The sequence below is a fragment of the Stegostoma tigrinum genome, chromosome 7 (assembly GCF_030684315.1).
Source record: "Stegostoma tigrinum isolate sSteTig4 chromosome 7, sSteTig4.hap1, whole genome shotgun sequence".
Taxonomy (NCBI): domain Eukaryota; kingdom Metazoa; phylum Chordata; class Chondrichthyes; order Orectolobiformes; family Stegostomatidae; genus Stegostoma; species Stegostoma tigrinum.
Genome location: NC_081360.1, coordinates 66,701,358 through 66,718,339, shown reverse-complemented (window position 1 = coordinate 66,718,339; position 16,982 = coordinate 66,701,358). Strand labels below are relative to the sequence as shown.

The window sequence follows — 16,982 nt, the reverse complement described above, 5'->3', positions numbered from 1 at the left end:
AAGGGCAGATTTCCTTCCCTAAAAAGGACATTTTTGAACCAGGTGTGTTTTTCCAAAATGGATTCACGGTCATTATTAGATTCTTAATTCCAGATATTTTATTGAATTCAAATTCCACCATCTGCCACGGTAGAATTTGAACCGAGGTTCAGAATGTTATCTGGGCCTCTTGGATAAACACTCTAGCGATAATCCCACTAGGCCATTACCTCCCCTAACATTATTACATTTTTTTTAAAATCATAATGAGACCCATAAAAAGTACACAAATTAAGTTTCTTACCCAACCCTAAAACTTGTCGGAGATTTTTCATAGCATTGTTCATCTCACCAAGTTTACAATATACTTCATTCATTCTAGGATAGATTCCACTGAGAGAACTCACATCAAACAGTTTTTGGAAATGAGATACAATAGCCTCCAGTGTTTGTGGTGAAGCACTCTTACATCCCTAGAAAGGTAAACAACTGGTTTATCCTTATCCCTCATTATTTCACAAAAGGTGACAATAAATTATTAGCAATATGATTTTATCAATATCAGCAAACAAGACTTATCGTATAATGCCAAAATCAATTACTAGATTAAAAATTTTTAACACAAATGTCCTATTGGCAAAGCAGTTAGAGAAATGTGTACATATAAAATCTCCAAAGTTTAAAAAAAAGCACAAACATTAATGATCACTCAGCCCTGATCCAGAGGTCAAATTGCTGCACCCATTGGATCATTTATAGAAATAAAACAATTACAACAGAAAGGCAGGATAATAAAATGTGAGGCTAGATGAACACAGCAGGCCAAGCAGCATCTCAGGAGCACAAAAGCTGACGTTTCGGGAAGGGTCTAGGCCCGAAACGTCAGCTTTTGTGCTCCTGAGATGCTGCTTGGCCTGCTGTGTTCATCCAGCCTCACATTTTATTATCTTGGAATTCTCCAGCATCTGCAGTTCCCATTATCTCTGATACAACAGAAAGGCAGGCTCACTTTCCACGTACCTCAACATACTTTTCTTGTGACTTACAGAATTAGCTGGTAGTGTTACTAAAACAAAATTGAGTTCTTATGTTCACAATTTTAGATGGCGGGCAAGTTTCAACTAATTCTAAATGCCAACCCACCAGGAGATTGCACATGCCTGTCCCAAGGTATTATATTTTGAAGAGAGTCATGCAAAAAAATTACTCTCCTGTGCTGTCTTCATAAACTAATAGATAATGTTAGAAACAGTAAACAAACAGGCAGAAGCATTACGCAACTAGGTAAACAGATTTACATGGCAAAAAAGGTAACTGATAATTGAATAAATAGATCCAAGATAGAGATTTCTACTTGTTAGAGGAAAGGGATAGACATACAAGTTTGTAGATTTTAAAGGTATCAAATACAGGGGCAGAAAGTGGAAATATTGCATTGAGAATCAACCATCTTAGTGAATGCGGAACAAGAAAATAGCGGCAATATCAGTTGAACTGTAGCTATTAATGACGTGTTTGTCAAAGCCAGTATAAAATTTAGGTTAAACCACCAATTGTCTCTAATGAGAGTGCAGTCTATGGTCTTTTAAGACTATGGAGACTAAAATATTTAATCAGCAAGATCTGGCCTTTTGGCAGTTTTTCTATCCTTAATTGGTTATTACAGATGAATTCTGCACAAGAACAAGTGAAAAGGTTGAAGTTTAGAATTAACATATTGAAGTGGTTGAAGGATAGCAGCAAATAATGTTTTCTTTCTTCTAATCAAACATTCTACCTGTCCAGACTCCACAGATTCTTGGAACTGAAGTCAGTTTCAACATTGTAGCAGCGTGCCTAATAGAGACCCATGTCACATTTATACTGCTTTAAATGAACCTTTTGATCTAATTGGTTGACAAAAATACTCCACATATTTCCTTGATATATGCAACACGTTCTACCCATTGTCAGTTTCTACACCCCACAAGGATTTTTTTTAAAAAGTGTAAATAGTCTGGAGTAAAGGAGAAGTGTATGAAATTTTATTCTGAAATTTACTTTCTGTAGTCTGGAATGAGCTGCTGTGAACCAAGACCTCTCACAAACCACAGGTAGAAGATCATTTACAATCAGTGACTCCCAATTCTTTGCAAATATTCTTGAGAAAGGAAACAAAACTGGATGATAAAATATAGTAAACATAGTCCCTTAAGCATTATATAAGCAAATTTCTTTGGGTTTAAGAGTGAATAGAAACATAGTAGATGATGTAGGTCATTCAGCACTTTAAGCCTACTTCAAGACACAGCTGATCATCTAACACAGTATCACCTGCCCACATCTTACATATTACTTCATGTCATTGGTATCCAAAATTCTTTTGACTTCTGCCTTGAACACATGCTCAATGATTGAGCTTAAGCAACCCCTCTGAGCTACAGAATTCAAAGAATTACTAGTCTGACCGCTGAAATTCCTCCTCCTCTATATCCGAAATGGCCTACTCTTTCCTCTGTGATTGTGCACTTTGGTTTTATAGTCATGCTAAGTCAACACTGAGGACGTGTCCATATCATAACACGGCAGACAGGGAGATTTGAATTTCAATAAATAAATAATAAATAAATGCATAAATCTGGAATAAGAAAGCTAATCCAGTGACCTGATAACTGCCATGTGCCATTTTTTATTAAAAAAAGATCATTTGGTTCACTAATGTTCTTCAGAAAAAGAAATCTGCCTTTTCTACTTGGTCTCCTCTGCACGTGACTCCAGACCCAAAGCAATAGCATTGATGGAACGAACCTCTGTGGAAAGTAGGGATGGGCAATAAATGCTGGCATCATCAACAATGACGACATCCTACGAACATGTACTAAAACATGTTTCAATGAGACTAGAGTTTTGGAAAACGAGGGATAGAGAAAATACAGAGACAGTCTCCTCAATCTTTCCTCTGAACATAATCCAGCCATCTCTGAAATTAATCAGTCCAACTCATCCATGCCGATTAAATATCCTAAATAAATCTGGTCCCATTTGCCAGCATTTGGCCCACATCCCTCTAAAACTTTCTTAATGTACCCATCTAGATGTTAATTAAGTGTTGTCATTCCATACTTGCACCACCCTCTGCATGAATATGTTGCCCCTTAGATCTCTCAAATCTTTCCCCTCTCACCCTAAACCAATTCGTCTACTTTTGAGCTTCTCCACCCTGGGGAAAAGACCTTGGCTATCCACTCTTTCCATGCCCCTCATGATTTTATAAACCTCTATAAACCTATAGCTCAAATCCTCCAACCCTGGCAACATCCTTGTAAATACTTTCTGAAGCCTTTCAAGTTTCACAACATACTTCTACAGCAGGGAGACCAGAATTGCACAAGTATTCTAAAAGCAGGCTAACCAATGTCCTGTACAGCCATATTGTGACCTCCCCAACTCCTATACTCAATGCACTGACTAATAAAGGCAAGCATACCAAACACCTCCTTCACTATGCTGTCTACTTGTGACTCCACGTTCAAGGAACTATGAACCAGGGTCTCTTTGTTCGGCAACACTCCCCAGGACCTTAACATTAAGCGTAAGTACTTTCCTGATTTACCTTTCAAAATGAAACACTCACATTTATCTAAATTAAACTCCATCAGCCAACCCTTGGTCTATTCCCAATGATTTGGATTTGAACATAAGAGGTACTTGGAGATAGCCTTCATTCCTGTCCACTGCACCATCTATTCTGATGTCATCTGCAAACTTACTAACCATACCTCCTATGTTCAAATCCAAATCATTTATGTAAATTAAGAAAAGCAATGGACCCAGTATGTGGCATGATCCATGTGGCACACAAATGGTCACAGGCCTCCAGTCTGAAAAGTAAGCCTCCACCAAATCGCACCTTCTATCTTCTACCTTCAAACCAGTTCTGTATCCCAACAGCTAATTCTCCCTCTATTCCATGTGATCTAACCTTGCTAACCAGTCTACCATGAAGAAATTTGTTGAACACCTTACTAAAGTCCATATAGATCACATCCACCACCCTGCCCTCAATCCTCTTTGTTACTTCTTCAAAAAAAACTCAATCAGGTTTGAGACACCATTTCCACACATAAAGCCACACTGACTATCCTTAATTAAAGAACAAAGAACAATGAAAATTACAGCACAGGAACAGGCTCTTTGGCCCTCCAAGCCTGCACCAATCGAGATCCTCTGTCTAAACTTGTCATCTATTTTCTAAGAGTCTGTATCCCTTTGCTCCCTGCCCATCCATGTACCTGTCCGGATACCTCTTAAAAGAAACTGTCGTGTCTGCGTCTACCACCTCCACTGGGAACACGTCCCAGGCACCCCCCACCCTCTGTGGAAAGAACTTTTCTCCTCATGACCCCTAATAATTGAGTCCCCCACTCTGGGAAAAAGCTTCTTGCTAACCACCTTGTCTATACCCCTCATGATTTTGGAAGCCTCAATCAGATTCACCCCTCAATCTCCATCCTTCTAATGAAAATAATCCAATCTACTCAAACTTTCTTCATAGCTAGCACCCTCCATACCAGGCAACATCTTGATGAACATCCTCTGCATCCTCTCCAAAGCATCCACATCCTTTTGGTAATGTGGCAACCAGAACTGTATGCAGTACTCTAAATGTGGCCGAACCAAGGTCTTATACAACTGTTACATGACCTGCCAACTCTTGTACTCAATACCCCATCCGATGAAGGGAAAGCATGCCGTATGCCTTCTTGCCCACTCTATTGACCTGCATTGCCACCTTCAGGGTACAATGGACCTGAACACCCAGATCTCTCTCAACATCAATTTTCCCCAGGACTTTTCCATTTATTGTATGGTTCGCTCGTGAATTAGATCTTCCAAAATGCGTCACCTTGCATTTGTCCAGATTGAATTCCATCTGCCATTTATCTGCCCAACTGTCCAATCTATCTATATTCTGCTGTAATCTGACAGTCCCCTTCACTATCTGCTACTCCACCAATCTTTGTGTCATCTGCAAACTTGCTAATCAGACCACCTCTACCTTCCTCCAAATCATTTATGTATATCACAAACAGTGGTCCCAGCACAGATCCCTGAGGAACACCACTGGTACAGGTCTCCAATTTGAGAAATCCCCTCCCACTATTACTGTCTCCTGTTGCCTAGCCAGTTTTTTATCCATCTAGCTAGCACACACTGGACCCCATGCGAGTTCACTTTCGCCATCAGCCTACCATGTGGAAACCTTATCAAGCGCCTTACTGAATTAGTTCTTGCCTATCCAAATACATTTAAATCCTGTCCCTCAGGATTCCCTCCAACAACCTGTCCACCATTAATGTCAGGCTCACTGGTCTATAGTGCCCTGGCTTTTCCTTACCACCTTTCTCAAATAGAGGCACTGCATTAGCCAGCCTGCAGTCTTTTGGGACCCCGCCTGTGACTATTGATGATCTCTCAGCAAGGTGCCCAGCAATCTCTTCCCTAGCTTCCCACAGAGTTCTAGGGTACACCTGATCTCGTCCCAGGGATTTATCCACCTTTATGCATTTTAAGATGTCCAGAACCACCACCTTTGTAAAATGGACAATTTTCCAAGATATTGCTATTTATTTCCCCATGTTCTCTATCTTCCATTTTCTTCTCCACAGTAAACACTGATGTAAAGTACTTATTCAGTATTTCCAGACTGTCAGATTTAAGTCTAACGCTGTGGACTTATCATAATTTAGTAACAGTCTGCCATCCCAAGAGTGATCCGCTTATTCCTATTCTCTGCTTTATCTGTTAATCAGTGCCAGATGCACTTCAGTAAGAGGTTGGTTCATTATGCAGATCTGAAGTTCAAAAGCACACGGCCGATCCACTAGATCACCCAGACCTTTCTTCTGCTAAATGATTTAGCAATATAATATCCATTCTATAACAGTGGTCTTTGGGGAACCAGTAATTACAACAATTGTATATAGTGGGTCTAATACTGAGTAAATCACACCACACTTTTTTTTTGAAAAACAGACAGGTACTAATATTTAGTAATGCAGAATTGAATATAAGTGTCATATCCATAATCTCCAACACAGAATAAAAACTAGTAAATTCATGTTTTTTTCTTCATTCCAAGGAGCTTCCATTTCACAAAGTTTTCAGGCGGCAGAAAACAACTGTAGTATCAAAAGGGTTAGTGAAAGAAACAGTGCCCTATAACTCATGGCCTTTTAGTTTGGAGTTAACGTGTTCTAAAATTAAGAAGATCAATTTTTATTTTGCATGTGACAGCCTAAATTTTACAGATTCAGAAACAGCATGAAGTCAGTAAACATCCATCGGCGAAATACCTGAGGCTACACTTGACATGAGGATAGTGCCCAACTGGCAGAAGAAAGGGTCCATAAGACCATAGGAGTGGAAGTAAGGCCATTCGGCCCATCAAGTCCACTCCGCCATTTAAATCATGGCTGATGGGCATTTCAACTCCACTTCCCTGCACTCTCCCCATAGCCCTTGATTCCTTTTGAGATCAAGAATTTGTCGATCTCTGCCTTGAAGGCATCCAACGTCCCAGCCTCCACTGCACTCCGTGGCAATGAATTCCACAAGCCCACCACTCTCTGGCTGAAGAAATGTCGTCTCATTTCAGTTTTAAATTTACCCCCTCTAATTTTAAGGCTGTGCCCACGGGTCATAGTCTCCTCGCCTAACGGAAACAACTTCCTAGCGTCCACCCCTTCTAAACCATACGTTATCTTGTAAGTTTCTATTAGACCTCCCCTCAACCTTCTAAACTCTAATGAGTAGAATCCCAGGATCCTTAGCCATTCATCATCCGTTAAACCTACCATTCCAGGGATCATCCGTGTGAATCTCCGCTGGACATGCTCCAGGGCTAGTATGTCCTTCATGAGGTGTGGGGCTCAAAATTGGACAGTATTCCAAATAGGGCCTAACTAGAGCTTTATAAAGCCTCAGAAGCACATCACTGCTTTTATATTCCAACCCTCGAGATAAATGACAACATTATATTCGCTTTCTTAATTACGGACTCTACCTGCAAGTTAACCTTTACAGAATCCTGGACCAACACTCCCAGATCCCTTTGTACTTCAGCTTTGCGAATTTTCTCACCATTTAGAAAGAGATAACATCAAAGGCTCTGAAACCAAGTTTTCAGACGGAGAAGACATTTTCTTCCATACAGTAGAAAACAAGAATGACTTGCTAATATCATGACATGAATCAACCATGTATTTAAATCTAAGGCACTTCAGACACTGACCACTAATAAAGAATACACCCAATACCTTGAGTAATCTTTTACAGGCAGCTTCCTGCATGCAATCTACAGCTTCAACCTTAGCACTGATAAATTCTTCTTCATTCTCAGCGTTACAGCTGCTACCTGTGAAACTAAATCCAAAACATTATAAATAAAACACCCTTGATGGTTTAAACAAAAAAAAGGGCTTCAATCATAAGAAAATAATCTCAGAAAGTGAAGAAATACAGAGGTATCTCAGCAAAGCAGCATTTTCAGACACAGAATCTGCATCATAACTGAAAAAACATTAATACTCTTCAACTGGCATGAATAAACAAACGAGTGAGGGATTGGGAAGAAAGAAAAACCAGGCCAAGAAAATGTTTGTCCCACTCACCCCTTGCTCAAAAATGTTTTTCACTTTTCCAAAATCTGATAAAAACATCCTTAACCTGAAAGATTATTTCTACTTGTTTCTCCATGGATAACACCTGACCTGCTGAGAGTTTCCAGCACTTTGTTTTCAGCTCCAATTTTTAGCAACTGCCATATTTAACTTCAAGAAAAGAATCAGGTATCCTACTATAAAGCAACTAATAAATTCAGAACTCTCAATCTTACAGTAAAGAAAACAGTAAGGCATTTAGCATTTGTCAAAATTAAAGTGCAAAATTGACAGCAACCACAGATGCATAGTTGAACACAGAAAACAGGAAGCTGGTGCCTTCAGTTGCCTACTCCTCAGGAACCTTCACTAAATCATTATCTTATTGAGCGACTCAGCATTGAAAATATGCAGTGTGATGTTGCTCTACATGATAGATATTCATTGAAATTTCCAGAAGTGATTCTGATTTGTTAATACCAATAAAATGCCACCTTACAAAAAAAAGCACTTTTAAGTCTTAATTATAGCTAATCACTCTCCAGTACCAATTCTTATTTCACCACAGGTAACTAGTTCCATGCTTTTATATTTTAATTATTGTTGAAGATGGTATGATTAAAAAATGAAATGTGATACTATTTAACCCCCAGTATGTCTTCTTCATTCTAAAGCAATGGTGCACACTGAAAAATTGCATTTCACAAATAGAAGTTGCATTACAAATTGTGCTATGGCTAAATTAGAATGCATATTTTTAAAAATTATACACTTATTCTTTCCATTACATTGAATGAAGTAGGGAACATACTTTACATAATACATCATACATCAGTTTATGAAGATAATTTGTCACATTCATTCATATTAACCAAGTTGCATTGTATAACTTGTGCTCTGTTACTCCCCTCTATTCCCTTTTGCATTGTTCGACAATCAACTGTCCCCGTGCCTTGCCTAGTCACTCCTAAGATTTTCAAATATTTAGCTGATATTTTCATAAAATTACATTTGGGCCTTTGAGTTTTGTTTTTCTAGTTTTGCACAGAATTCTTCAAAGTTTCCATCGCTATTCCCCCACCGTTCACTTTCTTGTGGTGAAATAAGAATTTTTTTTTTGTTGCAATGCTGCAACAAAAAAAAACAAAAACAAAAAGAAAAACACAAAACACCCTTGTTTGTTACTACAAATTTGTAATGTGCTAAAGATTGACTTGGTTGCTCCTTCATGCCAGATGACAGAAACATATTAAATTCATTTTGGAACTTCATAAATTGCAAACAAATTAGTGATGGATAATATAGAGCAAGTAAAAAGTGATCAGATAAAGGATAGTCTTCTTTAAATTTAATATTACTAGTTGTAACAATTGAATAAAACTTTAATTTGATGTGGTGGGTGAACGAATGAACAATACAATTTTCCGGTGGCTAACTCAAACGTAAAAGAAGTTTTATAAAGCCAGTCACCATGTACCAGTATTAAAATATAGCATGGCAAAAAGTAAATGAATGCCTTTTCAGTTTAAATAATGTAGAAAAATATTTAACTGTTGAACTACTATAAAGAAAATAATGAATGAATTAAAATATATTTGTAAGGATTTAAGCATGAACTGAATGTGTGATTAGTTGTCGCTGGCAAATTGTGGGAATTAAAAGCAATGAATCAGAACTTTTGAATAAAATTACACATTTTCTCAATCATTACACACATCATCAATGAGGAAAGATAGTTCAGTTTTTTCACCTTTCAATGGCTTGAAAATTTTGATTTTTCTCAAAAGTTTGATGATTTCTGTAGCTTGTTCCTTTTAATTGGTCTTCACAGGCCTAAGTGAAAAAAAATTACTTTGTTTTAAAACAAAAATATAGGAAAATAGTAAGATATTTTGCCGTTCATTTATCCTAATCAAGTTGACATGAACTGATAGGCAGACCATTTTATCCAGGTTACTCCCCCAGTTGAATTAATCTATTCCCTTTTGCATTGTTCGACAATCAACTGCCCTGTGCCTTGCCTGGTCACTCCTAAGTTTTTTAAATATTTAGCTGGTATTTTCATAAAAATACATTTGGGCCTTTGAGTTTTGTTTTTCTAGTTTTGCACAAAATCCTTCAAATTTTCCATCGCTATGCCCCCACTGTTCACTTTCTTGTGGTGAAATAAGAATTGTTACAATTTTGAGTTCTACTTAACTGTCTTCAAAAGAAGAATATTACAGGTACTCCTGATACAGTAAATAAGGGGAAATTCTTCCAATAAACAGAGGAATTTAGTGTGCTTAGAAAAGGAACCAGAACAAACATGAAAAAACATTTTGTTTTAACACAGCAAATCACTGATCTAGAATACATTACTTGAAAGGGTCATCAATGCAGATTTATGAGTAGCAATCAAAGAAAACTGCAAAATAATAAGGCTTATTAAGTAACCGTGTGGTGATGTGCGGATTCCAGCCAGGGACGGAAAGAGGGGGGTTCAGGAACAGGAGGTAGAGGCAAAACTAAAAAAAAAACAGAAGTGTTGAGGAGAAGACTGAACATAAATTAGAAAGTTCTACAAAACCAGTTTAGCAGGGGCATAATGTGTCAAATATACTTCTGCGTGAGTTTTCCCTACGTTCTAAAGGTATCTTTTTGCATCCAGTAGGTGGCAATTGGAAGGCGCAGCAAAGGAAGATAAATAAACAGGAGGCTGGAAAAACACAGCAAGCCAGGCAGTATCTGGAGAAGAGTCAACATTTCAGGTATTATCCTTCTTTAGAGGTGGATGAGGTGGGGTAGTGATAACTACAAATAAGGTGGAGTTGGTGGCAGGGGAACTGTAGATAAGGTGGGGTCGGGGTAGCAGAATGGTGATGGGTGGATTATTTTGTCTACAAGTGAAGTTTGAGCGCCTTTTCTGGTCGCAAATACATAACATAGCGTGTTGAGCTACTTTATTACACGCTTGTCTTCTGTACTCAATTCTATAAAATGAAAAACTTTTATTTAGATTAATATGAACCTCAACATTTTAGCAAAAAAAAAAGACAGACAGAGAGAATGAGACGACTGTTTTGGTGAAAAATGCAGCCTGTTTGCAGGGATTGGATTTATAGTGATTTAAAGACCGAGGTGATGCCCATTTATGGGAAACCAGCTCAACGATACAAAAGAGAGAGGCTGAGTGAAGGGATTTTGCCAAGGACATTTGAAAACTTGCACTGGTGTATCAAAGAGAAGGGATTCTATTAGAAATCTAGGTGGAGTTTGAGATGTAATCCACAAGGGCATATAACTAGTGAGAATGTGGTGTGACATACAAATGTAGCATAAAGCATTTTTGATTGTGTTAATGAGAACATACCTTTTATTTATTTTAGTCTATTAGATGCAAATTGAGAAACATTCATTCAATTTTTTGTAGTTTCTTTGTTACACTGTCTTCAAATGGAAAATTTTGTAGTGAAATTTTTCCTTTTATTAACAAACAATGGACATGGTTATCCCTCTCTACAGAGACTGCGGCAAAACAAATAGCTAAAGAAATCTGATGTTGGGATGTGAGGAGAATTGTACACTTACATAGTACAATCTAGTATATATCAGAAGAAAATACACAACTTGGTCCAAATGGACCGGATACAGTTAGTTTCAGATAAAATAGCAGTGCAGTAGGTGGCATTCAAGGAGGAAATAGCAAAATACGGGCAAAGAGATAATAAGAACTACCGATGCTGGAGGCTGAGATAACACAGTGTGGAGGTGGACGAACACAGCAGGCCAGGCAGCATCAGAGGAGCTGGAAAGCTAACGTTTTGGGTCAGGGCTCTTCTTCTGAAAAAGGATCCGAAACGTCAGCTTTCCTACTCCTCTGATGCTGCCCGGCCTGTTGTGTTCCTCCAGCTCCACCCGTGTTATAAAGTACAGGGCAAATATGCACTCCTAAAGACAAAAGGTGTGACTAAATCCAAAGAATCCTGGATACAAAGGACAGAAGGATTAGAATTAAGTTAAAAGGGAAACTTAGGGTAGAGTTGCTAGATAAATATACTAAGTGCAGTGGTGGGAAGGAAAGAGAAACTTAAAAGGAAAGAAAGTGCAGGAGAAAACAATAACGAGTTGATTAAAGGAAAATTTAAGCGTTGCTTAAATATATAAAAGAGCAACAGAATAACTGGGCATAAAGTTAAGCCATTAGGCATCACAGAGGCAATTTGATGGTGGACCTGGGAGATGTTCGCAAGGTTCTCGATGAATACTTTGCATTGGTCTTCACGATGGAAAAGTATGATGCCAGTATAGACAACATGATAGAGGGCTGTGAAATATCAGAAGAAATGAAAATAGTTAGGAAGTATTAGCAAATTTAGCAGCATTAAAAGTGGATAAATCTGCAGACCGAGATTGGATGTATCAAAAGTCATTGACAAAGCCAACAAAGATGATATCGGGGCTCTGGCAGCAATTTTCAAATCCACTGTGGTCTCCAGTATTTATCTATCTACTTGCATCAGGATAGTGGATTCTATCTGCCAAAAGCTGTTAAGAGTGATTAGTGAAGTCAGATGATGTAACAATAATAGCTTCATAATAGTAACTTTCAAAGGAAATTTGATACATTAGCCAATGACAGGGAAAGAGTCAAGGATTAGGATTAATTCTGTAGGTCCTAACAAGCTCCCAACAATTTCTCCTGCTGTAAAAATGATGAGCTGAATAAGCTCCTCATGCGTGAAATGATTCTGTGAATCAAATAAAATTGATGTCACAATAATCTCAATTACTTACAGCCAAAACTTCCTTATCCTTCTTGATAACTCTTAAAAACTGGTATCTTGAATGATCAAAATGTACTCTTTAAATACAATTAATGTAAAGTAAATGTTTGTAAGCATCTAATTAACCCACACGTTTTGAATCTCAAATGTAATTTATTCAAATCATACCTTTATCAATATTTTGCCTTCTGGGATCTCATCCAGGACTGAATATTTCTGTTTCCTATTGTTTCCTAATTGCTCTTTTCTTTTTCTGGGAATGTCTTCAAATACACTTTTGCGAGTACTATGATAAATAAAAGGATCCATTACAAAACGAAACCAGTAAAGCATCTGGTCATTTACAATACTACTCAAATACTTTAATTTTAGAGTTAGCCACAGAGCACAGAAATAGGCTCTTTTGTCCACCATGTCTATGCTGACCAACAAGCACCAAACTACACTAATCCCATTTTCCTGCACTTGGTCCATAGCTTACTGCCCATGGCAATTTAAGTTTTCAACCAGATGCTTCTTAAAATGTTTTGAGAGAGTACTTGCCACCACCATCTTCTCAGGCAGCATGTTCCATTTTTCTACCATCATCTGGTGAAAAAAAATTCTTCTCAGATCTCCTCTAAACCACCTACTCCCAGCGTTAAGCATTATGCCCTCTGGTCCTAGGCGCATCTGCCATGGTCAGAAGTAACAATACCAGGTTATCCACCCCAGTCCAATACCAGCACCTCCACATCACGGCTAACATCTGCAGTGGGAAAAAAAAGATTCCCACGATACACTCTGTACATGCCTCAATTCTGTGGACCTCAGATTCCACCCTCAGCCTCCTCTGCTCCAAAGAAAACAAACACAGTCTGTCCTCATAACTGAGATTTTTCATCCCAAGCCACATCCTGATAAATCTCCTCTGCATCCTCTCCAGAACAATCACATTTTTATCACGTCCTTCCAATAGTGTGGTGACCAGAACTGCATACAGCATTCCTTCTGTAGCCTAATCAAATGTTTTATAAAGTTGTAAGAAGACTTCCATGCTCCTATATTCTACACTCTAACTAATGAAGCCAAGCATCCCATAAGCCTTCTTCACCACCCTGTCTACCTGTGCTGACACCTTCAGGAATCTATGGACTTGTGTCTTTCCTTCCTTTGTTACGCCTCCCAAACTGCATCATCTTGCACTTACTGAAATTCTGCCATTGCTCTGCCCAATTTGCTAGCTGATCAACATCAGACAGTAGCCGGAGATCATCCTCTTTCCCATTTCTGTGTCATCTGCAAACTTATTAATTATACCTGCAATATTGATATCCAAGTTGTTAACATATTTAAGCAGCAAGGGTTCCAGCACCAATCCCTGTGATACACTGCTGGACACAGGGTTATAAATCACAAAAACATCACTCCATGATCATCCTTTGTCACCTATTGGTAAGCTAATTTTGGACTCAGTTTGCCAACTTAACTTGGATCCCAAAGATCCTTACCTTTTGGGCCAGGCTTCCATATGGGGACCTTGTCAAAGGCTTTACTCGAGTTCACGTAAAACAAATCAATTGCACTACTCAATATTCATCATCACCTTTTCACAAAACCAATTAAATTATGATAACTACATTATACATGGAGAACGTACAACAATTCTAAATGGTATAATTAACCTACAAGTTAATTCTCAGTTATAACTGAAAAATCAGACACAGGATAATAGATTTGTAGTTATATTATTTCAGTTTTCAAAGATGTTATCTACTTCACAAACCCACTGTAACCTACATTTCATATCATTATTTGTTTGACTGAACATATTAAAATTCTGACCGATTTCTGTCAAAATAGCAAAGACTTGCCACTACAAAACTGAGGACATTTTCTGCATATGCAGAAGAATTAAAATTGTTATTTTTGAGATCACACACATGTTGGAATTTCATTTCAGCTGGTTCTGTTGTACTCTAAGTGTTATGAACAGAAGTTACACAAAGTCAGTCTTCATTCGTGTACACCCAACAACAGTAACGCAAAAACATAGGATGCAAGCTCTCGTCTGGGTTCACGTGAGTACTGAATGCAAAAAGCAAAACAAAAACACTAGATCGCTTGGAATGTTACAAAATCATTCCTTACAATAAAGGGACTAGGGCCCTGACTGACTTTTTATTATTTTTATTCTTTTATCAATATTGATTTGGAGTTGTGAACTGAGAGTTAAAGATGCATTTTGCGCTCTGATTAATAGCTCCTACTGGAAGGAAAAGAGAACAAACAAGCTTATTTTATTCTTGAGGCGAGGCCTGAAAGTTGTTAGTTCCTGATTAAAAGGTTCATTAGATGCTTTTTCATGAGGGAAGAGCATTATGTTTAAACAGATAGCAGAGGTTGACTATTAGCAAGGTTAATACCCAAGAAGTGATCCATTGTACCTCATTACAATAACAAGAAAGATGTGTAATCCCTTAGAACAAGTTTTCTGCAGCTCTATTGTTTTGTGGAAGCTACTTTTTTTTGTATTAGCTTCTGGAAAGAACACCTTGACAACAGGTCAACCAGAAATATTGGAACCAAAAAGAGAATGCCTGACCTACTAGGTTTCCTGTATTATGCTTTAATTTCAGTTCTCCAGCATCTGCAGTATTTTACTGACTATCAACAGGCTATACTAAACATTTTGCATATAAATTCACGTTTCAGATCATGGCAAGCAATGGTTTACTTCAAGATGCAAAAATGCTGCAGTATGCATGAATAAAAATAAGTATCAGAAAACAAAAAACATACATACTCATGGGGTACCTTAGGCAATGGAAAATACTGTCAGAAAATAGGGGAGAGAGTGGGGGTGGGGGGGAGGGAAAAGAAGAGTGAGAGACAGCCAGAGACAGATCAGTAAAAGGCTGAGTGGAGGTCCTGCGGTCTCCCTATTGCCCCTACCTCTGGATCCAAGGCCCTCTTTTTGCCCCACAATACCAGCTACTGCGCTTTCTTCCTTCCTCAAATCACATCCGGTGTCCCCTCTCACCAATGAACTCTATTTCTAAAGCGTGCACCCTTCCTTGTGCATGCAGGGTACTACATTTGTCCGTGACATCACTTGTAAATCCCACATGGTCACCTATTGTGCATGGAATCATGTGAGTTTCCAAATTAGCATGCATGTTGGCTGGCCAACAGAAGACAGCGAGTGGTAGTAGAAGGAAAATATTCTGCCTGGAAGTCAGTGGTGAGTGGAGTTCCACAGGGCTCTGTCCTTGGGCCTCTACTGTTTGTAATTTTTATTAATGACTTGGACGAGGGAATTGAAGGATGGGTCAGCAAGTTTGCAGACGACACAAAGGTCGGAGGTGTCGTTGACAGTGTAGAGGGCTGTTGTAGGCTGCAGCGGGACATTGACAGGATGCAGAGATGGGCTGAGAGGTGGCAGATGGAGTTCAACCTGGATAAATGCGAGGTGATGCATTTTGGAAGGTCCAATTTGAAAGCTGAGTACAGGATTAAGGATAGGATTCTTGGCAGCGTGGAGGAACAGAGGGATCTTGGTGTGCAGATACATAGATCCCTTAAAATGGCCACCCAAGTGGACAGGGTTGTTAAGAAAGCATATGGTGTTTTGGCTTTCATTAACAGGGGGATTGAGTTTAAGAGTCGTGAGATCTTGTTGCAGCTCTATAAAACTTTGGTTAGACCGCACTTGGAATACTGCGTCCAGTTCTGGGCGCCCTATTATAGGAAAGATGTGGATGCTTTGGAGAGGGTTCAGAGGAGGTTTACCAGGATGCTGCCTGGACTGGAGGGCCTATCTTATGAAGAGAGGTTGACTGAGCTCGGTCTCTTTTCATTGGAGAAAAGGAGGAGGAGAGGGGACCTAATTGAGGTATACAAGATAATGAGAGGCATAGATAGAGTTGATAGCCAGAGACTATTTCCCAGGGCAGAAATGGCTAGCACGAGGGGTCATAGTTTTAAGCTGGTTGGTGGAAAGTATCGAGGGGATGTCAGAGGCAGGTTCTTTACGCAGAGAGTTGTGAGAGCATGGAATGCGTTGCCAGCAGCAGTTGTGGAAGCAAGGTCATTGGGGTCATTTAAGAGACTGCTGGACATGTATATGGTCACAGAAATTTGAGGGTGCATACATGAGGATCAATGGTCGGCACAACATTGTGGGCTGAAGGGCCTGTTCTGTGCTGTACTGTTCTATGTTCTATGTTCTATGTTTAGTTGCCCATAGATGAAGGCGTCAGTCAACAACGCCTGGCCAAAAAAAGTGCAAGGTCCATCATTTTGTTTTTATTTCCACAGAATCAAATATACAAATGCAGCGCAGGAGGCCATTTGATCCATCATGCCAGCATCAATGCTCCAGGTAAACATCTCACTTGGTGCCATTCATTCTGCCTTCTCCCCAGAATGCTGCAATTTCTTAAATTTTAAACAACTACCTAGTTTCTTTTCTGAATTGCTCTACAGAACCTACCTCCAACACACTCTCCAAGGCAGTACATTCCAGATCCTAACTAGTTATTTGAAAACTTAGTTCCTCATAAGTTTTGCTTTTGAAAATTTCTTAACAATCAATGTCCACTTGCTCTCAATCTAG

At 38.8% G+C, this 16,982-nt stretch overlaps 1 protein-coding gene across 7 annotated transcripts in view; it reads right to left on the bottom strand.

Moving 5' to 3' along the window:
• cep70 (centrosomal protein 70) overlaps nucleotides 1–16,982 on the bottom strand; it is a 44,734-nt gene that overhangs the window by 3,710 nt on the left and 24,042 nt on the right. For 5 of the 7 annotated variants that reach the window (XM_059647384.1, XM_059647383.1, XM_059647385.1 and 2 more), the window contains 4 exons: nucleotides 12,554–12,671; nucleotides 9,370–9,452; nucleotides 7,278–7,383; nucleotides 284–452 (listed from right to left, as the gene is read on the bottom strand). In XM_059647384.1, the coding sequence (XP_059503367.1) occupies nucleotides 284–452; nucleotides 7,278–7,383; nucleotides 9,370–9,452; nucleotides 12,554–12,671 (476 nt within the window). The remainder of the gene's footprint in view (nucleotides 1–283; nucleotides 453–7,277; nucleotides 7,384–9,369; nucleotides 9,453–12,553; nucleotides 12,672–16,982) is intronic. The other 2 variants (XM_059647387.1, XM_059647389.1) reach the window with 2 other exon arrangements.